The 21,705-nt window shown below is 56.2% G+C and overlaps 2 protein-coding genes across 2 annotated transcripts; one reads left to right on the top strand and one right to left on the bottom strand.

Annotated features, from left to right (window-relative positions):
• Window positions 1–1,112: 1,112 nt before the first annotated feature.
• On the top strand, window positions 1,113–10,448 carry ITPKA (inositol-trisphosphate 3-kinase A). Its single transcript, XM_032343348.1, has 7 exons — window positions 1,113–1,701; window positions 8,334–8,430; window positions 8,516–8,732; window positions 8,862–9,066; window positions 9,302–9,403; window positions 9,648–9,719; window positions 9,834–10,448. The coding sequence occupies exons 1-7, from the start codon at window positions 1,213–1,215 to the stop codon at window positions 10,035–10,037; spliced, it is 1,386 nt and encodes a 461-aa protein (XP_032199239.1). The 5' UTR covers window positions 1,113–1,212; the 3' UTR covers window positions 10,038–10,448.
• Window positions 10,449–11,016: 568 nt separating this feature from the next.
• LTK (leukocyte receptor tyrosine kinase) lies at window positions 11,017–20,015 on the bottom strand. Its single transcript, XM_032341798.1, is given in 21 exon segments — window positions 11,017–11,133; window positions 11,235–11,339; window positions 11,383–11,509; window positions 11,617–11,662; window positions 11,752–11,902; window positions 12,017–12,139; window positions 12,696–12,890; window positions 13,168–13,258; window positions 13,331–13,430; window positions 13,778–13,812; window positions 13,814–13,841; window positions 14,222–14,317; window positions 15,025–15,094; window positions 15,216–15,310; window positions 15,906–16,004; window positions 18,280–18,418; window positions 18,631–18,774; window positions 18,918–19,111; window positions 19,786–19,847; window positions 19,849–19,918; window positions 20,006–20,015. Coding segments are annotated over 21 exon segments (2,097 nt in total).
• Window positions 20,016–21,705: the final 1,690 nt, after the last annotated feature.

Raw genomic sequence — 21,705 nt, forward strand, 5'->3', positions numbered from 1 at the left:
GTGCCACAGGGCACCCAACAGGCACTGGCCACCTGAGGAGGGATCTGCACCAGTGGCATTTGGGGGAAGACAAGAAATATCGTGAAATACAAACTTCGACTCAAAGCAGCCTTGCAGTTAGCTGACCACTAACTTGTCAAGTGTCTGGAGACCTGAGCATCCCGATGCCACCATGAGCACATCGCAGTGTGTGAAACCCTTGACCAGCAGCAGGGTTCTCTTCTCCCATCACAGCCATAGCTCTGGGTCAGGGGAGGGTCTCCTAAATCTACAAAGGGAAGAGACTGCTTAAGATCACATCTAGAGTGTGACCAACCTGAGACTGGCTCTTTCTACCACCCACACTAAAACTATTCCAGGGTTTTCTAGATTTTACATCTTTTCATTTGATTGTATTCTCACAGCAATCCCGTGAGGTGGACAACAGCCCTGAGGAGGAGAAGCAGTAGTTCAAGGTGAGATAACTTGCTTTTATGGTCACACAGCGGACTCCAAGCTTCTGAACTCCATAGGGGAAGGAGGAAGAAGGGCTGGGCGCCCCCGCCCACCAGTAGCCAAAGGATGCTGCCCAAGACTCCGCCGGGACACCCGGAGAGACTCAGGCCCCGCCCCCTGACCTTGTTCTCTGCCCGCTGGGGAGTGGGGAGCTTGGGGGAAAGAGGCCTCAGGTCGTTCCCGGGACAGAGTCCTCACTTAGGCACACGCCTTGGGGTGAGGCTTCTTCGGGAAGCTGATGGCCTTGCATTCAGCGCAGAAGGGGCCCCGGGAGCGTAGGAAAGCCCGGAAACCTGGAAGCCTTGGCCCAGGGATGGATGGAACGCGGAAAGGAGCCGGAGGGACGGGGCGGGAGAGCGAGAGCCGGACCATCTCTAAGCCCATGGGGCCCGGAGGCGGGGCGACCCCTCCCGTCTCCTCGAGGGCGGGCACAGGGGGCCCGCGCGGGCCAGGCCCCTGCTTTGTGTCCGCAAGGTCTGGGTTTCCCAGGCACCTGGAGGAGCGACAAGGAGCTTCCCCGCCCGGCAAGGGCCCTTGGAGGCCCGCGCTTTCTCTGAAAGTGAAAGGAGTGGGCGGGGGGCGCGGCCGAGGCGGGGCCCAGGAGGGCAGGCCGCGCAGGCTCCGCCTCGGGGCAGTCTCGCGCCGGGGGCGCCGAGCGTCTCCAGTCCTCGCCGCGGCGCGGGCTGGTGGGCTCCGCTGCGGCTCGCTGGCGGGGAAATGACCCTGCCCGGGGGCCCGACGAGCATGGCGCGGCCGGGAGGCGCGGCGCCCTGCAGCCCGGGGCTGGAGCGGGCCCCGCGCCGGAGTGTCGGGGAGCTGCGCCTGCTCTTCGAGGCGCGCTGCGCGGCGGTCGCTGCCGCCGCCGCCGCAGGGGAGCCCCGGGCCCGCGGGTCCAAGAGGCGTGGGGGACAGGTCCCTAACGGGCTTCCGCGGGCTCCCCCTGCCCCGGTGATCCCGCAGCTGACTGTGACAGCTGAGGAGCCGGACGTGCCCCCGGCCAGCCCCGGGCCGCCGGAGCCGGCTGGTGGCTGGCTCCCGGCCGGGGGCTCCTCGCACCTGCAGCAGCCGCGCCGCCTCTCCACCTCGTCGCTCTCCTCCACTGGCTCCTCGTCGCTGCCCGAGGACTCAGAGGACGATCTGCTGAGCGACAGCGAGAGCCGAAGCCGCGGCAACGTGCAGCTAGAAGCCAGCGAGGACGTGGGTCAGGTATGGGCCGCGGGGGCGGGGCCAGCGCGGGGCGCGGGGGCTGCGCACGGCAGACCCAGCTCGGAGCTGGCGGAGGTCTGACCCCCGCGCTCAGCTCCCTCCGCCAAGGTCTGACACTCACTTCTTAGCGGGGGCACTGGGGTCGCAGGGAGGCGCCGGGCGGACCTCCTGCCTTGGCAGTTTTCTCCGGGCTTCCATCGGCGGGTCTCGGCCCGGGCCCTAGGGCGTCTAAGAAGGAGAGGCGGGAGGAGTCTGCGACCTGCCGTGGGCACCAGGTGGGGCGGAGGTGCAGATCGTGACTTGCGAGCCGGGAAGTGGGGCCGGAGAGATCGGAGGGGCTTGGACTTGCCCGGCGAACTCTCGGAGAGAGAGGGGCGAACGAGTCTCCCTCTTTCCCCGCCCCCTCTTCCGCGCGGCGGCCCCACCCCCGCCGTTGCCACGGTTTCCCTCTCCTGAGTGGGAGTGGAGCGGCGCTCCAGGCTCTGCTCGGGAGCTGCCGCCGTCTGCTCCCCGCGCCCGCACGAGGCGTGGACTCAGAGAAGGGAGGGGCTCGGGGTTGGGGGCTCCAGCAGAGAGTGGAACGCAGCCCTTCTCCGCTTTACTGCTCCTAATTAAAGCCGGGAGAAGGTAAACTGAGGCTGGTCGCCTCTGGTAACCTGGCTGTTCGGGGCCAGGTTTGACCCCCGGATAACCCCGGTCAGGGTGCAGCGGAGTTATTCCCAGTGCCTGCCCCTTAGGGGTGTGCAGCGCCTGGGATAGCCATCTTGTCCCCTCTTTTTAACCAAGGCCAAATATTTTAAATAACTACCCGCGGTCAGGGTGAAGGAGTTGCTCCAGATCCACGTTATGCAAGTGTCCCTGGAGCGGAGGGAGAGGCGAAGGGCGCCCCGCAGGCTCTGGTGGCTCCCGGCCCTCCCAGAAGGGCGGTTAAGAGCTGCGGACGCACGCGGGGGTGGCCTGGGCGCGGTGCGGAGAGCCCTGAGACGCGGTGTGGAGAGCCCTGAGACGCGGTGTCCGCCTGCTGAACCCGGGCTTCGCAGCTCTGTCGGACTGGACGAGGCGGAGGAGCCCCTGTAACGACTTGCAGTTATCTGACTCAGTTACCCGCTGAAACTTACATTACCCAGAGGGCAACGTGATTTTTAAGGGACACAAGGGAAAAAGGTCTCCTAGAGCAGGAACACACACACGCGCGCGCGCGCGCGCCACCCGCAGGTGTAGGGTGCTGGGAGTCCCTCTCTTCTCCCCCGGAGCTAAGGATACCCCGATCCGTGATCATTCCTAGTACAACCCCGGCTCCTACAGGGATGCGGGTGCCACAGAGGGATTTCCAGGGCGGTGGAATGTGGGGCAGTGAGAGGACTCCTTTCCCACCTCCTCCGAAATGTGGAGCAGTAGGTCTGGGTGGACCACTGCCCTGGTCCCATCTCTGACAAGCCGAGAAGCGGGTGCAGAAGAAATTACGCCAGAATCGCAGCCCCCCTCCCGCCCCCGCTTCCCTCTTCAGCCCCCAGTCGGAGCAGCTCCCGCGGCCCAAGCCTGCCTGCAACGTAGGCAGCCCGGCTGGGGTCAAGACTTCGGGGACCAGTCGGCAGCTGTGCCCCGGCCGTCTTCGGCTGATCTCTCCCTCCCCAAGTTCCGCGGTCTTCCGGCCTGGCCAGGAGCTGGAGCAGATGGCCGCCGAGGGCCCTTCCAGCTCCAAGGCTGCGGCTCCCAGGCCTTCCCAACCCCCAGCCCGCCGGGGCCTCCCCGAAGGCAAACAGCCACGGCGGTGGCAGATAAGCCAGAAGCTGTTGACAGAGGCTGCCTGCGTCCGCGTGGAAGGGCCCGGCGCGGACTTTGCCTCGCTGCCGTCCGGGAGAGGCACAGAGCGCCGCCCAGGTTGCCTTTAGGGCTTCCCCCGATCAGAAACCGGAGGCCGTGGGAGGGCGGTAAAGGATGTGCCTGGGAGAAGGGTCATGCAGCAGCCCTGGGAGCTGCCGGCTGGCCAGCCCCTCACACTTACACTCGGGCCTAGGCACCTAACGTGCTAGCTCAGATCGAAAGGCCACCGAGAAGGCTCTGCCTTGCCTCTGCCTGGCACACAGTCACACGTGGCACATGGTGTCTTGAGTTATGTCTTGGGTTCACTCAAGACAGAGGCTCCGTCTCCTAGGAGCACCGCACATTCTGTCCAGAGCCTGGGGCTGGGCTCCCTCTCCACCCCCCCTCCCAAAGTAGTTAGGACTGGGCAACCTGCATCCCTCCTGGGGCCCCTCTTCTAGAGGAGAAAGTTGTGGGCAGGGGAAACCCAGACACTTCAGGAGAGGAGTTGGGGACCTATCCCCAACAGCAGCTGGCAGGACTGTATTCTTAGGCCTTGTTTGCCTCTTAAAAAACAATGTTGGGGTGTTGGTGTAGCAGAAGACAGGGTGATTAGCTCCCCTTCCCTTGGTTCTCTTCTTTCAGGACTCCAGGATAGGTAAGGAGACCTCGATGCCATCCTGTCCTGGACCCAGAACTCCCACACTTCACTTTTCACTAATTATAGAGCTGAATTTAGGTTAACAGACTTCCTTTTTAAAAAGCAAATGCCCCTGGGAGGGTGAAGTCGTGGGTCACTTATACCTTAGTGCAAATCATTTTATAAATTTAAACTGATTGCTCTCACTACCCCACCACCACAGGGAGTGCTGATTTGATAGGGCAATGGGAACATGAGGAGGGTGTTGGGCTGGGAGAGGGCTTCAGCCAGAGATGGAGTGGTTAGAGGTAGGGAGTGGGAGTCAGGAGGTATAGGGGACCAGGGTCCATTCCAGCAGAAGATACACTAAGTATCTGGTGTGATTTAAGGAGTCCTCAGGCCTTCCTTCCAAAAGCTTGGCTAAAGGAGCGTGGGAGGGTAGTGTCTAGCGGTGCCCTTCCCAGAGAGAGATGCTCCCCTGTGCAGCCCCAAGGGTGGAGACCAGAAGGGGCCCCTGTGACTTCCTCAAAGACTCACATAGTCAGCTCTACTGGGTTTTTGGCCCCAAGATGCCAAGATGCCTTTGGCTGTGAGTCGGTTTCCCAGACTAGGCTCAGTAGGAGGTCAGGGCTTTGGCCCTCTTTCCAGCTAAATTTCACTCTGTAACATAACAAATCTGCTTTCTGATATCCATACAATAAAAGCCTTACCTGCTCAAAAATATCTTCCCTGCTGTTGTTCGTATGCCAAAATCCCCACCCACTGAAGAATGACTCTTCAAGAGCCTTTTTGGATACATGCATTTTTATCTGCATTCTGTTCCCTGGAGGAGGTAGCTCCCTAAGATGGGTGGTGGTGAGTTCATTGATGCTTGCATAAACTCCTTCCAGGTTTGGCCATATCCATTCGCTGGCAGGGGAGCTAAATCCTGTCCTCCCAACCTCAAGGGGTGGCTTGGGGGGAGGGGCTCAGATGAAAGCCCTTTGTAATTTGCAGGGCTGGAACCAGCCATAGTTGCAGGAACTAAATCCTCTTCTACTGACCCCACTTCCCATCTTCTGGCTCCACTCACTGCTCCTTCAAGATCCCAGAAGAAAGGACGGTGCAGTTCTCCCTTTGCACCTCACCCAGGGCTGTCTCGCTTTTCCACTGGGTTAACTACAGAACAACTGAAGGTCCCTCTAAGGACATTTGGGCCCCACTGACCCCAGAATTCTGCCAGTGGGCCCCTAAAGCTGCCTGAAACCCTACCATTAAACCCATTCTTTTGGATGAACACAGAGGTATCCATCCAACAGAGGGGGTCCCCAGGCTGATCTCAGTGTGTCCCGAGATAGCAGACATACCACCTTGTAGCTGCAAATTGCTTCAACTTATATAGAGCCATTTTATTTTAAAAAATAATAATAATTGGGCGCCTGGGTGGCTCAGTGGGTTAAGCCGCTGCCTTCGGCTCAGGTCATGATCTCAGGGTCCTGGGATCGAGTCCCGCATCGGGCTCTCTGCTCAGCAGGGAGCCTGCTTCCCTCTCTCTCTCTCTCTCTCTGCCTGCCTCTCTGTCTACTTGTGATTTCTCTCTGTCAAATAAATAAATAAATAAAATCTTTAAAAAAAAAAATAAACATCATTTAAAAAAAAAAAAAAAATAATAATAATTTATTAAATTTATTTTTTGTTTTTATTATTAAATAGTTTATTAAATTTATTAAATAATGATGTAGGACTCCATCCCTCTCCAAAGGCAGAGGCATAACAACTGAGATACCCAGGTGCCCCTATTCTGTTTTATTTTAAGAAAAGCACCAGCTGGGAGGGGCAGAGGGAGAAGGAGAGAGAGAGAGAGAGTCCTAAGCAGGCTTCATGCTCAGCACAGAGCCCGAAGAGAAAGAGGGGCTGGATCTCCTGACCCTGAGATCATGACCTGAGCTGAAATTAGGAGTCGGACACTTACCCAATTCAGCCACCCCCAGGCACCCCCTTCAAAGCTCTTTCTCACCCAGAGTCCCATTTGACCCCCAAAGGGAGTTTGGGCGGTAGCATGGATTCCAGAAACTGCCAGGGTAATCGGAACATGGGGAGGAGGTTGGGCTAGGAGAGAACTTCAGCCAGAGGCTGGGCTGCTTGAAGGCGGGGAGTGAGGGGATGTGAACTCCTCCAGGCCTTGACTTCCTTCTGCAAAATGGCAATAATGTTACCACAGCAGGCACTTGATGTTCATGTGCTCGATTTGAAAATCACAAGTGGGGGAAGAGGGTATAAGACGGCGCCGCTGAATACACATGGCACATACATCTTCCTGGAATTTTACTTGAGGATTTGGAGGTGGGAGAGTTTTATAATAAAACTTGGATTTATTATGCAGCAGAATGCAAACCCTGTATGTATTTAAAGAGGAAAAAAGGGAGTTTAAAAGAGATGTCATGCTTCCAGTGGGCTGCTTCTGGCTACACCCCCAGATCCCTGGAGGTTGGACATGTGATCACACCCTAGTGTGCCATGTAGGAACTTCAGTAGGAAAACAGGAGCAATGCTTTCTGATGGAAGATGAGAAGCGCCTGGCAGGCAGTAGGCGGTCAGTAAATGGTGGCTCGTGTTATGGCAGCAGTTCTTATCCTCCCAGAGGAAACAGGCTCACACGGATGAAATTCTCACTTGGGTTCACTCAGCTAAAAAGTGACAGAGCCACCAGATTCCAGTGCTCTGTCACTAACCCCCACCGCCTCCCCATGGGAAGGGGCTTTCTGGTCAACAGCCTTCCCTTGCTTAGGCCACTGTACCTGTTCTCCCTCTCTCATTCACCTTCCTCTGATCAGGGAGGCTGGATTTCTAAGTTGAGTTCCAGTCCTTTAACTCTTGCAATGCATACATAACTTCTCTTAGACAAGCATCCCTGGGAGGAGGCAGCAGACACAGCGTGGATGAGTGAACCTGTGTACTTCAGAGGTTGGGCACAGGACTGATGAGTCTTGGGTGAGAAAAGGAAAGGTCCAGAGTCTGAGAGCCTCTCAGGATTGGGTGGAGGCCAGAAGCAATGTTTGTGAGACAAGCGGTACACCAAACTCTCCACTTCCTCCACAGTTTCATGTGAGATGACAGGCTCTTGGGTTTCTGGGTCTGGATTAAGACCAAGGGTAGGGGCGCCTGGGTGGCTCAGTGGGTTAAAGCCTCTGCCTTCGGCTCAGGTCATGATCCCAGCATCCTGGGATCGAGCCCTGCATGGGGCTCTCTGCTCTGCAGGGAGCCTGCTTCCCTCTCTCTCTCTGACTGCCTCTGTGTGTACTTGTGATCTCTGTCTGTCAAATAAATAAATAAAATCTTAAAAAAAAAAAAAAAAAGAAGAAGAAGAAGACCAAGGGTAGCCTGGCCCTAGCCAACTAACTGGTGGGGAGGGAGATGGCCTCCAGGAACAGCAAGAGGGTCTTGGGAAGTCCCCAGTCATTCTTTTCCCAGGCCTTGCCAGGCTAGCCTCTCTGCTCTGGGCCTTTGCAAAGATTTGTTTTCATGTTTGTCTCTCTAAATGAGAGTAACCACTGGTCCAAAATGAATGAAACAATATCCAGATTTGTCCAGCTTATGCTTCAAAAGGGGTCCGTGAGGGAGGCACAGGGGTGGGAGCCTGTCACACTAAAGCCTCATTTGCTACTCATAACAACCCAGTGAGAGTGATTATTTCCCCATTTTACAGATGAAGAAACCGACCCTCAGAGAATTCTCAGGCCCCAGAATCTCCTGAGGCATTGTTAGAAATGCAAAATTTTTTTTATTTCACCCAGACCTACTCAGAATTTCCCTGAGGCAGACCTGAGTGTCTGCATTTTTTGAACATGGGTGACCATCAGGTGATTCTCATGCTCAGGAAAGTTCTAAATCCTTGACAGAACACTTTAGTAACCTACCCACACAGCTGGAGAGCAGACCTGGGGTGAAAACCTTCTGACATTAAGTCCAGGGCTCTTTTCCGCAGGAAATGGAGAAGCTGGATGTCTGCCATCACCCTGTGCCCGTCTCAGTATCCTTTGCACAGGCTCACAATACACTTTCCTTGAGTGAGGGAGTGATTGAATGAATGAATCATGGGGCCCTAGCTGCTTGCGGTGGGCTGGGGCAGAAGGAGACCCTACACGAAGGGAAGGAAAGCTTGTGCATTGCTGAGATGCCAACGTGCACGCCGGGACCCTGTCGCTTTCAGAAAAGCCACTGGCAGAAGATCCGGACCATGGTGAATCTGCCCGTCATGAGCCCTTTCAAGAGGCGCTACGCCTGGGTGCAGCTGGCTGGGCACACGGGTGAGCACAGGGCAGGCGCCGGCGGGGCGGGCGGGTGCCCGGGAAAGGAAGGGACCGGGCAGCGCTAACTGGTGCCAGTCCGCAGGGAGTTTCAAGGCGGCTGGCACCAGCGGGCTGATCCTGAAGCGCAGCTCGGAGCCGGAGCGCTACTGCCTGGCGCGACTCATGGCGGACGCGCTGCGCGGCTGTGTGCCCGCCTTCCACGGCGTGGTGGAGCGCGATGGCGAGAGCTACTTGCAGTTGCAGGACCTGCTCGACGGCTTCGATGGGCCCTGCGTCCTGGACTGCAAGATGGGCGTCAGGTACACGTGCCCAGCCTGTCCGGGCCGGGGCACAGAGCGGGGAGAAGCGCTCTCCCGGGTGCCCGGAACCGCGCGGGACGGGGTCCAGGTCTGCGTTCCCTCACGCCCCACCTGCCTGCCCCTCCGCAGGACTTACCTGGAAGAAGAGCTGACCAAAGCCCGCGAGCGGCCCAAGCTACGGAAGGACATGTACAAGAAGATGCTGGCGGTAGACCCCGCGGCTCCAACCGAGGAGGAGCACGCGCAGCGCGCGGTCACCAAGCCACGCTACATGCAGTGGCGAGAAGGCATTAGCTCCAGCACCACGCTTGGCTTCCGCATCGAAGGCATCAAGGTGGGCCAGGCCCACTTTGCTCTGCAGCGCCCTGCCCCCCGCCCTGCCCTAACCCCACCGCGGTCTGTCCTCCCTGTGGATCCCCGCCACGAGGCCTCCTCTGGCGGCCTTCCCGCCTTCCCGCCTTCCCCGGCAGCCCACGCCCTGGGAGGTACAGCCACTCTAGCCGGATCCTCTCCCCTCGAGCAAAGGAGAGGCACGGGAACACTGACACTTCCTGTCCCACTTCCTTCAGAAAGCCGACGGCTCCTGCAGCACCGACTTTAAGACCACGAGAAGCCGGGAGCAGGTGATCCGCGTCTTCGAGGAGTTTGTGCAAGGGGACGCGGAAGTGCTGGTGAGCGCCGGATTCTAGAACCCTGAGTTGTTGGGGAACCTGAAACCGAGGGTTGCCCCCTAGATCATCCGGTCTGGTGCCCTCACCTGTCACCCCCATCGTAGCATTTATCGCACCCGGGGGCTTATGTCTTCCTTACCATGGTATCCTCCAAGCCAAGCATGCATCGTGGCTCCTGATGCTAGCAGAGGCTCGATTAGTATTTGGTTAAATCTGCCCTCCTACCCTATCCCGCCCTCTCCAGAGGAGGTATCTGAACCGCCTGCAGCAGATTCGCGACACCCTGGAGGTCTCTGAGTTCTTTAGGAGGCACGAGGTAAGAGGGGGTAGGTCCAGGTGCGGGGCCTGTGGTCTGTGAGGGCTACAGCGGGAATGGGATGGGGATCTTCTCCAGGAAAGAGCTGCGGCCTGACCTTGTGGGGCTCGGCAGGTGATCGGCAGCTCGCTACTCTTCGTGCACGATCACTGCCATCGAGCGGGTGTGTGGCTCATCGACTTCGGCAAGACCACGCCCCTCCCCGACGGCCAGACCCTGGACCACCGGCGGCCCTGGGAGGAGGGCAACCGCGAGGACGGCTATTTGCTGGGGCTGGACAATCTCATTAGCATCCTGGCCAGTCTGGCAGAGAGATGAGGCTGAGCCCCCGTTCTAACAGACCTTCGGCTGGGTCCCCGCCATGCATGCCAGCGAGAGACTGAAACCCCGCGGTGCGGGGCGGTTTACACTATTCTGCAGGGCCAGGTGCCAACCACTATGGGACGCACTACACGCGCTGGGGGCTGTCCCCCATACAAGACCCAGAGTTCCCAGAAACGATGGCACTAATTAACGGGGGTGGGGGGTGGGGGAGGGGTGGCTGGGACAATGGGCTCCTTCCTGGGCCCAGCTCTTCTGAGGGGGCTGTATATCTCTTTAGAGAGGCCAGATAACGAATTTTATTTCGCAGGCACTAGATCTATTGGTCTAACCTCCCACACTACAATGGACAGCCTTTCCCAATAAAACTCAAAAACACCAGCTTTGGTGACTCAGGCCTCCTCCCCTCCTTCCTCTGGTCTCTTTCTCACTTCTCTGGCATCCCTTATGTCCACTCAGATCACTGGAGGGTTTGCGAAGAGCTCTTTACTGGAGGCATCTGTAGGACTCGGGGCTGCCCAGATGAAGAATGCTCATGGGGGAAAGGTAATCCAGAGAAGGCTTCCCGCAGGAGGCAGTTTCTACCTCTGGTCCCAAAGATCAAAGGCTGGGAGTGGCCAAGCTCTTCTCCAGGAAGCCTGAGCTGGTTTCCAGGATGGAGGGTCCAGTGGTGCCAGGCTGGCCTGAGACAGGCCCAGACACATAGCACAGACTCCAGGGGACAGAAGCTACTGGAATAATAAGCTCCCTAAAAGCCTGAGGAAGAGTGCAGGGAGAAATCACTGTTACCCATAGCACCTGAGTCCTCACCTTCAGGGCCCCTTGGGGCCCGAGAGCCATAGGGGGATTCCTCTGGATTCGTTTGGAATACCCTCTGAGGTTGGAAGTCCTTGGATTGAGGGGTTTTGAGGCTAGAGGGTAGGCAGGGGTCAAGGAGCCTCCCTCCCTAGCATTTTAAGCTCTCCAGATTCAGTTTCTAGGCGTGTGGGGCTCTTAGGCCCTCCAAAGACCTGCTCTCCAACCCAGAAGTCCCTTCCTGCTCCAGGATGGGCCCCAGGTCCATTGGCAGGGGTGAATTTGGCACATCAGGGTCCTGTAATGGCGGGGCAGGAGAGCAGGGAACCACAGCATTGTTCCGTGACTGCCCTCCTGACCCTCAAGATCAACATGGTCAAGGTGGGTCAGGGGCCACACCTGAATACGGTATCTGAGATGCTTCGAGATGCCAGCAAAACTGGGGTGGAGTTCAGGCTGGTGCTGCCAACACTGGGTAGAGGCAGGAGTTCATCCCACCCATGGCTGTGAAGGACCTTTCTCTCTGGACAACACTCCACATTCACACAGGCCCTGGAGAGCCCTGGGGAGGGCTCATCCGTCCACCTCCAGCAACGAAGTACAGCATGTCCGGGTTGGTGCACCCAGGCTAGGGGATGTAGCCTAATGAGACTTCCCAGAGCAGTACCCCCAAAAGATCTGCATCATGAATGGAGGAAACTGAATGAAGCCCATCAGGCACAGCCCCCCCTTTCTCTCACATGAGGTGGCCCAAGGGTAGAGAGGGGGTTGGGTGGGTTATCACCAGGAGTCTGTCTTGGATGTGAAGATGCCCTCCAAGAAGGCCTCTAGGACATCCACCTGCCTGGCAGCCCTCTCTGTGATAAGCAGCTCTTCGGGGAGGGAGGAGGAGCACCATGAGCTGCTCAAGTGCCACCAGAGGGCCTGTAAACTCCCTTGGAGCAGCAGCCTTCCCCACCTCCCCAGACCCCACACCTGTAGATATCTCTTGCCATCCCAAAGTCTCTAATCTTGGCCACTCAGCTGGGCCCAGTACAGTTCAGCAGGCAGCTCCTGGCGGCAACATTCTTGCAGGCAAAACATCACCACCAGAACTCAGAAGCTCTTGCCCTGATCTGTTTCCATTAAAGTTATATGGAAGAGCAGTTCCTTGGGGAGAGGGTTGAGCCACTCCCCCACACCCTGTGAGTCAGGATCACTCCCAAAATGTGGATGAAGTGATTTTCTTCCAGGTAGTGGCAGACCGGGACTCTGTCTTGGGCCAGATGGAGCAGGTCACGCATGGCCAGAGGTAATGGCTGGCCATGGGTAGGGCCGAGTGCATTAGTCCATGTGTGTTTTAGGACACAAGGACAGGGTCTTTATTATTATTATTATTATTTTTTTAAGTAACACTTTACTTTGAAGATTTTTATTTATTTATTTGACAGAGAGAGCTCACAAGTGGGCCGAGAGGCAGGCAGAGAGAGAGAGAGAGAGAGGAGGAAGCAGGCTCCCTGCTGAGCAGAGAGCCCGATGCGGGACTCGATCCCAGGACCCTGAGATCATGACCTGAGCCGAAGGCAGTGGCTTTACCCACTGAGCCACCCAGGCGCCCCTTTATTATTATTTTAAAAAAATTTTATTTCTAGAGAGAGAAAGAGAACATGAGCAGGAGTTGGGGGAGGAAGGTGCAGAGGGAGAAGTAGACTCCCCGCTAAGCAGGGAGCCCAACATGAGATTCGATTCTAGGACCCTGGGATCATGACCCAAGCTGAAGGCAGATGCTTAACCCACTGAGCTACCCAGGTGCCCTGCCCATCGCCCACTCTTCAGACAGGGTGTATAGATGGGCTCAGTGGGCTGGGAGAAGGGTCTTACCAAGTGTGGCTGGTTGTTCCTCAGGACACTCCTTACATCCTCTCCAGACATCAACTGGAGCAGAATTAGGCGAGGGGCAGTCCAGAGGCGGAGCCCCACACAGCACACAGTGTTCTGATGGCTGAACTTGCTGGGTGGGGGTGCACATATCCGAGCTGCCAGCAGGGAGGGAACCAGGCTGTAGGTTCCACAAAACTGGAGACAGGCTCTGTATCACTAGGCCTGCTACCTCTCACCCCAGGGTGAAGAGCAGCTGTCCTGAGAGGGAGTTCTGCTCCCACTCTCCGCCCCGGCTGCTAGCCCCAGGCGCACCCGATGGTGAGCCCTCCGTGAGGAAATCAGCTCATCCTGACCAGAGCAGAGTTCTGGCAGGGTCTGGGGAGGAAGATGGCTCCTGGGCTCCCCCAGACACTTCAGGAGAGTGGGCTGACCCTAGCTCCAGCAACTGTTCCAGAAGTTCCACCCCTCTCACCTTGACAGCCACCTGCAGGGGGCTGGGGTCCCCAGGAAGGCCAATTACCAGTCCCTCATGGACTTTTCCAAAGGTACCATGGCCCAGGGCTCTGTAGGAAAACAGGTTGGAAGGGCGTGGGTGGATGGGCCTGGGGAATGGTCCTAGAGGTGCTAGTGCCTACTTTCCCCTCTTGCCATCCCCTACATGCCCAGGTGGCCCTATCTGAGGACTCAAGTCTTTCAACATCTCCCCAAGTACAAGCCCTACTGAGGCGATGTTGGCTGGCACAGAACCAGGGCAGAAGAGAGAGAAGGTATGGGCTCAGGGTGGAGATGGGAGTCTATGATGGGGTTTTCCTTATGTCCTTGCAGACATCCTGGGTAGAGGCAACTCTTGCTCCAAATCATAGGGTCCCCGCCATCCCAGAATTGGGGATGACAGCTGACTTTGGACAGGTTACTCTGCCTTTTGGAATTTCTCTGACTTCTGTCTCCTCCACACAGAGGTTTGGGGCCTGATGCTCTCTATGAACCATAATTTAGCACAGCAGGGCACAGGATGGGAGTGGGAAGGATTCAGAGGGCATAGATTCCCAGAGGAGGGAAAGAACTTAACCAAGCAGGCTGACATTGGCTGGGGAAACTTCTGTAGGCCCTGGGGGCAGGCCAGGGCTGGGCCTAGCCATACCCCGCCTAGCAGTAGTAGGGGTTGAGGGCTGTCCTGATGATGGAGGTTCAAGGATTGCTCAGCTCAAGCTCAGGGCCTGGCAGCCTTGTCCCCCACAGGCCCTAACACTTCTTATGGTTCACTGAGGAAGAAGGGCAAACTCTCTACCTACTCATCTGGCCCACCTGCTTTGCCACCCCTCCACCCAGGACATCTCTCCAGACACCCATTAAGGCAAACGTCTTCCCTGGGCCTGCACAGCTGCTTCTACACTTAGAATCCCAGAGGAACCCATGCTGGAAGGAGGGATCTTGAAATCAGCCATGTCTGTCCCTGGGACCCCACACACAGCTCAGTGAAGAGGTGGGCAGCTTTGAATCAGCCATGCCTCCTGGATGTTCCTTACCAGGAATCAGGACCCCACACACCATAAGGAGTCTCAGTGTAGAGGTCACAATGACAATCACCAACAGAACCAGAGGGCCTGGTAGAGTGGGCAGGTCTAGGGAGAAAGACACCTCTCTGTCTTTGGGACAGAGTGGGAAGCTCCTCTCTGTCTTCTTCCCCAAATTTTACCCATACCACAAGATTCAGCCCAAGTGTTAACTTTTTCATGATGTTTTTTTCCCCACTGATCCTAGATAAAAGCAACCTTTCCCTCCTGAGAAACCCTAAAATACTTTAAGTCTCCCATGGCAATTGTCATGTTAATAGATATCTATATGTAAATCTAGATACATATCTGAGTGCCTGGGTGACTCCATGGGTTAAGAGTCTGCCTTCAGCTCAGGTCATGATCCCAGGGGCCTGGGACAGAGCCCTGCATTGGGCTCCCTGCTCAGCAGGGAGTCTTCTCCCTCTCCCTCTCCCCCCTGCTCTTTTTTTTTTTTCTTTAAGATTTTATTTATTTATTTGACAGACAGAGATCACAAGTAGGCAGAGAGAAAGAAAGGGGGAAGCAGGCTCCCCGCTGAGCAGAGAGCCTGATTCGGGGCTCGATCCCAAGACCCTGAGATCATGACCCAGCCGAAGGCAGAGGCTTTAACCCACTGAGCCACCCAGGTATCCCTCTCCCCCCTTCTCTTGCTCTCTCTCATGTGTGTTCTCTACCCCCTCTAATAAATAAACAGAATCTAAAAAAAATAAATCTAGATTCATATCTAGATAGAAAAATAGGTAGGTAGATAGATAGGTATCACCCCTCCACACTAGACCACTTGTCTACATGCTCCTTGAAGACAAAGCATATGCTGATGAAGCTCCGCCCCGGGAATGGTGCCTGGCACACACCAGTCATCTCTCCCAGTTCCCTTACACCAGTCATCTCTCCCAGTTCCCTTCTGCTCCTCCTAGCCCATGGCCCCAGGAGTCCTGACCGTGGACAAAGGCATTCATTTGGCTAACCAGAGCCCTGCCTGCCATTGGCAGTCTTTCAAAAGGCAATGACCAGACCTGAGGTGCGATCAGATCTCTACTTCTCCATGGCTCTCCATGACTGAGTAGAAGAATGGATATTGCAGGGTGAGGGTGGCAGACAGACACACTTTTCCAGCCACATGGTGAATTCTAGTCCTGGACTTTATTTTATTTTAAGATTTTATTTATTTGACAGAGACACAGCGAGAGAGGAAACACAAGCAGGGGGAGTGGGAGAGGGAGAAGCAGGCTTCCCGAGGAGCAGGGAGCCAGATGAAGGGTTCGACTCCAGGACCCTGGGATCATGACCTGAGCCGAGGGCAGATGCTTAACAACTGAGCCACCCAGGCGCCCCTGGTCCTGGACTTTAGAACAATGAGCAGTACCTGGCATTTAAGAGGTGGGGGGAGGGTCTGGAGGACTTCTGTCAAGCCTGCATACTTCCTCTTCTGGGATCCTTGAGCTCACAGGTTGAGCCTGAGTAGGAGAGTACCCCAGAATGCCCCATACTGGCATCACAATTGACAGCCTAATTCTCGAGGACTCCTGTGTGTGCAAGAAACAGACAGTTCACAGCATAGAGCTGGTGGCTCAAATGGGAGTGGGTTCTGGGATTGAGGAATAAGGCTAGGCCAGGCTGAGAGGTGGGGTACAGGAGGGTTAGGGGCCAATACCTGCCAGAGGCTATAGGTAGGATTCACTGCAGGGGTGTATGAGGGATAACCCATCTTCCCCATCAACCCAGAGGATATCACTCTCTGAGGCATCACCCCCTGGAAATTGAAAAGTGATAGAGCGTTTGGCTACAAAATGGGGGGAGGAAGCGGCACACAAATGGGAAGTGAGCTTATGAATGGGGGGAAGCTGTTGTCTCCAGGTGCAACTAGTGTGGCCCTTTCTACGCTAGCATTACAACACAGGTGCTCCCCACTCCGAAGTAGGAGCCAGGAGCCAGACAGGTGGGTGGGAGTCATCAGCAGGAGCCTAAAGGCCTGGCTCAGGCTGGCTGGGACAACCTCCTTGTCTGCCTGAAATCCTCTGACTTCATGTCCTCAGCTACAGAATGGGCCAGGCCCAATCCACATGTTCCATTTTTGTGAGAATGGAGAAGATGTGTATAAAGTACTTCTGAACAGGATGGCTTAGACAGACTCAAAGGCTTTCGCTCTTTACACCAGTGATTTCCAAACTCTGGAGTGTATTAAAATCACCCAGAGGACTGATTAAAACACAGAAGGCTAGGAGTGTTACTTAGAGTTTCTGATTCAGTAAGTTGGAGAGGGACTGAGAACTTGGATGTCTAACCATTTCTTAGGTGGTACTAATGTTACTGGTTCAGAAACCACACTTTGAGAACTATTAACTTAAATTACCCCTGCCTGGGGCACCTGTGTGGCTCAGTCAGTTGGGTATTGAACCTCAGGTATAGAGGGTATTAGGTATAGAACCTCAGGCACCGGGATCACCACCCACCTCCCCCTGCTCCACACTTGGTCTCTTGATTTCGGCTCAGGTCATGATCTTAGGGTGCTGAAATGGAGACCCAGGTGGAGCCCCCAGGCAAGACCCACCACCCGCTCTGTGCTGGGAGTGGAGACTGCATAAGATTCTCTATCTGCCCTCAGCACCCCCTCCTCTCCCTCTCTCTCTCTCAAAAAAAAAAAAAAAAAAAAAAAGAATAAATTATCCAGGCCTTTCTGCCTCTCTGCTCAGTTTGCTAATTCAGCCAGCTCTAAGTTCGTGGGACTGCTGTAGAGCAAGGAGACCTGTTGTGATTAAAAAAAATAAAAAGGCCCCGATTTAAATGAAAATCTAGGGAATCCTGTCTGCTTGTGTGATTTGCAGCTTACTTGATCTCTTTTCTTTTTTAAAAGATATTTTAAATTTAATTTTTTCAGTGTTCTAAGATTCATTGTTGCTGCCCACACCCAGAGTGCCATGCAATAAGTGCCCTCCTTAATATCCACCACCAGGCTCATCCATCCCTCCACCCCTCTCTTTTCTATTTTATTTATTTAAATATTTTATTTATTTATTTGACAGAGAGAGATCACAAGTAGATGGAGGCGCAGGCAGAGAGAGAGAGAGAGAAGCAGGCTCCCTGCTGAGCAGAGAGCACGAAGCGGGACTGGATCCCAGGACCCTGAGATCATGACCCAAGCTGAAGGCAGCGGCTTAACCCACTGAGCCACCCAGGCACCCCAACCCCTCTCTAAAAGTATGAGAGAGAGAGAGAGCGGGCGTGCACGCGCTCACCAGTGGGGGAGGGGTAGAATCTTAAGCAGACTCCACACTCAGTGTGGAGCCCAATGTGAGGCTCAGTCTCATGATCCTTAAGATCAGGACCTGAGCTGAAACCAAGAGTCAGGCACTTAACCCACAGAGCCACCCAGGATCATCTACTTAATCTCTTTTCCAAGAGCTCTTTTTTTTTTTTTTTTTTTTTTTTAAGATTTTATTCATTTATTTGACAGACAGAGACCACAAGTAGACAGAGATGCAGGCAGAGAGAGAGGAGAAAGCAGGCTCCCCACTGAGCAGAGAGAGCCCGATGCGGTGCTCGATCCCAAGACCCTGAGATCATGACCCAGCCGAAGGCAGAGGCTTTAACCCACTGAGCCACCCAGGCGCCCCTTTTCCAAGAGCTCTTAACTCTACTTGTCCTGGGGCCCTGAGCGGGGCTCAACCGCTTCCCCACCTATCCTTCAAAGGGTATGTTCTAAGGTTCCAACGACACTTCATCCTGGGAGCCCCTGAGCTCCCCTCCTTGAGAGCGCACCTACCCGGGTAGCTGCCAACTACTGCACCCGCAGTACAGGCCCCACCGCCGCCCCCGGAGCCCCGGAGTGCGGCCCCGCGCAGCGTACCCCAGGCCTCCGCGCAGCCTCGGCCGCATTCCGCCCCCTCCTGCGAGGAGCGGCCGGCCAGCGGAAAATGGGCCCCGCGACTTCCAGCCACCCCCTGCGTCTGCGGGACGACAGCGTGATGGCCCGCACCGGGGACGGGGAGCACGCCCACCTCCCCCGACCCCGCCTCCCGCGCCCTCACGGGCGGCGCCGCCTTTCTCGCTGCTCCCGGGCGCCGCCGAGCGGTTCCCCAGTTTCTCAGGTGAGACCTGAAGCCGGCCTCGGTCCCCGCGCCGCAGGTGGGTCCGCCCTCCTCCTCGGGCCGCCTCCAGCCCGGGGCTCTAGCTAGGCGGCGTGCGGCTACCGGACCTGCGGCGCGCCAGCCATCGAGTGAGGACCGTCGAGTAAGGGAACGGACTCCAGGCAGGGCCCAGAGACCGGGAGCCCAAGGACCGGACGAAGAGCTTGTGTGGGCGCGCCCGCAGCCAGAAGCTTGGGACCCCAACGCGGATTGCTGGGGGCGGGAGCTGACCACGCTGAGGGCAGCACGTACCCCGCCACCCCCGCCACCCCCGCCACCCCTGCCGCCTTGCGTCCAGCGCCGTGACCCCGAGACCCCTGCGGCCCCCTCTGTCGCCGCGTGCTCCTCAGCGACCCAAGATTCTCCGAGGCAGACGAGGTGGCTCTCCGGGCTTTCCTGCGGGCAGCGGGCGCCAAATTCGGCGGGGTCCGGGACGCTCCCCTCACAGCGCGGGGGTCTGGACCTCGAGGAGAGACCTCGGTCTGCCCGGCCCTAGCCCCGGTGAGCTTGAGCTGCCTCATCCCACTGGCTCCGCTCGCTCCGGGACAGGCGTCCTCTCCCTGCTGCCCAGCTAGGATGTAAAGCGGCTCCCGGCGACCAAGGGAGAAGACGGCAGAGACGAAGACGCCGTGCGCCCGCGACAGGTGGTTCTCCGCGCCTTCGGCCCCCGCAGGTAGGTAAGGTGAGATCCTACGGAAGCGGGCGCGGAGTCCGTGGTCCTCCCGCTGCTCGCCTGGGGCACATGTTGGTGAAAAAAGCGGCTCCAGAATTTATCTGAGGGGCTTAAGAGGCTGTGGTTGATTTTGAAAAGATGGGGAGACTAGATCCGTACGCCAGATTAGATTTTACACTTATCTTAGGAGGCTTAATGGAGATGGGGGGTGGTGGTGTGCTCCAGCCACCGCTTGGCGCCACAGCTGGTTAGGGGCTCTCCAGTGGCAAGCAACAGGCTCCTAGGTACTGGGCTAATTCAGTGGCGACCATTACCTCCGACCCTGGTTCCACTGGAAGAAGGGACAAAGTCGCTAGGGCCACACAGGGTTGTGGAATATACCCTACAACAATGTGGTCCCCTGAGGCCTTCTGTCCCCTGACTTTAGAACTTCAGACACCAGGGTCACCACCCATCTCCCCCTGCTCCACACTTAGAGGTACTCGCTGGTGGCTGGCGCCCACCACACCTGCATACTTTTCTGAGATTCCGTGGTACCCACTGTCACCATCACTCTGTTGCTGGTGTGTGACTTGTTGCACTGTTTGTGTGGGTCCTTGCCCGCCACAGGCCCACGGGATGAAAACAGCCAAGTCCTGTCAGTGCCTTGGAGCAGGGAGGGAGGAAAGAGTCATAGAACATCTGACCTGGCCTGGTAAGGTGAGCAGAGAAGGGAGGGAGAGCCTGGAGCTCACCTGGAACTAGGGGAGAAACTAGCTCTAAGCAACTAGGTGGGGCGGTGACGTTCGCATCTTGAAGCTGGCAGTGACAGGGGCAAGGATGGCAGAAAAGCTGCCTGGGACCCCGAGTTGGAGCAAAGAATGGTTCCTGAAATGTGACAGCGAGACAGCGGGGTTGGGAGAGGGGGCCTGTGGTTAAATGGGGACAAGAGATAAAGATCGATAAAGAGATAACCTCTCAACATCTAGCCCTTGTCTCTTGTGGTCAGTCACGACGTTCCTAAACTCACCCAGCCAGGGCACACCAGTGCCTGGAAGCCAGCCCTGACCAAATCCAGTCACTGAAGTGCCTCTGGGTACCCACTGATACCTCTGTAAATTTCTCCCCTGGGGAGTCCTTCCCAGTGAATGACTTGGGGGCTGCCCTGAGTTTGGTCTTGCAGGCTCCCCAACCTTTCCTCAACCTAGCTAGGTGGTCTCACCCCCAGGTGCTCCTGAGACCCTAGGGCCTGTCCCTCCTTCCCACACTGTGTGATGGGGAACCTTGAATTCAGACCCGCACCATGCTTCTGGGCCCACTCACCAGCAGCACTGACCCAGAAGCACCGGCCTTGAGGGCTCTGGGCCTCTGGTGGAGCCACTAGGACCCAGTCTTCTCAATTACTGTTACCAAGCCTCGGAAGATGCCTCTAGCCAGATGTTTCCTTGACTGACAGGAGGTACTTAGCTGCTGCTTCAAGCCACAGCAGCCGTGACCCTGAGCAGTCCATGGCTTGTTCAGCCTGCCACAGCTAGAGCTGTGGACTAAGACCATGTCACTTCTGCCTGACCACCCTACTTATAGCGGAGTCCAGCAGCTTGCTAGACACTGTCGTCCTAAAGCCAGCCTGGCCACTCCCACCTCAGACCCCAGGATGCTGAAGGAGGGAAGGGCGGGCCATGTGGGCAGCAAGGTCCCTAAGCTTCCTGGAAGAGCCTTGTGAGCACCCCTCCCAGGGTTGTTGCCTGGATCCCAAGGTAGGGGAGAAAGTGCCCCCTACCCTTTTGAGGCAGGAGGTGAAAAAAGGGGCAACCACACCCCAGACATCCTGCTCAGGCTTCTAGGTTTTTCTAGTTCTCACATCAGGAGCAATGGAGTGAGTGGTTCATTGGTGGTGGGGTGTGGGCATGTATAATAACACATAGGAAGTGCTCTTTTTTTTTTTTTTAAGATTTTATTTATTTGAGAGGAGAAAGAACACAAGCAGGGAGGAGGGGCAAGGGAGATGGGGGAGCAGACTCCCTGATGAGCAAGGAGCCAGATGCTGGGGTGCTGGGGTCGATCCCAGGGCTCTGGGATCATGACCTGAGCCGAAGACAGATGCTTCAGTTTAACTGACTGAGCCACCCAGGCGCCCCAGCAAGTGCTCTTTTAAACTGCCCCAAGTAAGGCATCATTACTCACCACTGTTTGTGTCTTTTCCGTACCTTTGTGACTGAAAGGCTGAACCTCCAGAAATCCTCAAACCCTCAGAAACATGAGTCTTTAGGTTCACCTCATACAACTCCACTGTCTGTCTTAACACTTTGCACAATTTTTTTTTTTTAAGATTTTATTTATTTATTTGACAGAGAGAGCGAGAGAGCGTGAGCAGCGGGGAGCAGCAGAGGGAGAAGGCAAAGCGGGCTCTCCACTGAGCAGGAAGCCCAATGTGCGGCTCGCTCAATCCTAGGACCCTGGGATCATGACCTGAGCCAAAGGCATGCTTAACCATCTGAGCCACCCAGGAGCCTCCTTTGCACAATTTCATACTATGATGGGGTAAAAGCCTGGATCCTGATCTCAAAGATCTAAGCGCTATTACTAGCATTTCTAGTCAACATGATGGTGCACAGGTTGCACTGTTCTGAGACCATTTCCCCACCTATAAAATCCTATGAAGGGGAATTGCTCTG

Source organism: Mustela erminea, chromosome 5 (assembly GCF_009829155.1).
Source record: "Mustela erminea isolate mMusErm1 chromosome 5, mMusErm1.Pri, whole genome shotgun sequence".
Classification (NCBI taxonomy): domain Eukaryota; kingdom Metazoa; phylum Chordata; class Mammalia; order Carnivora; family Mustelidae; genus Mustela; species Mustela erminea.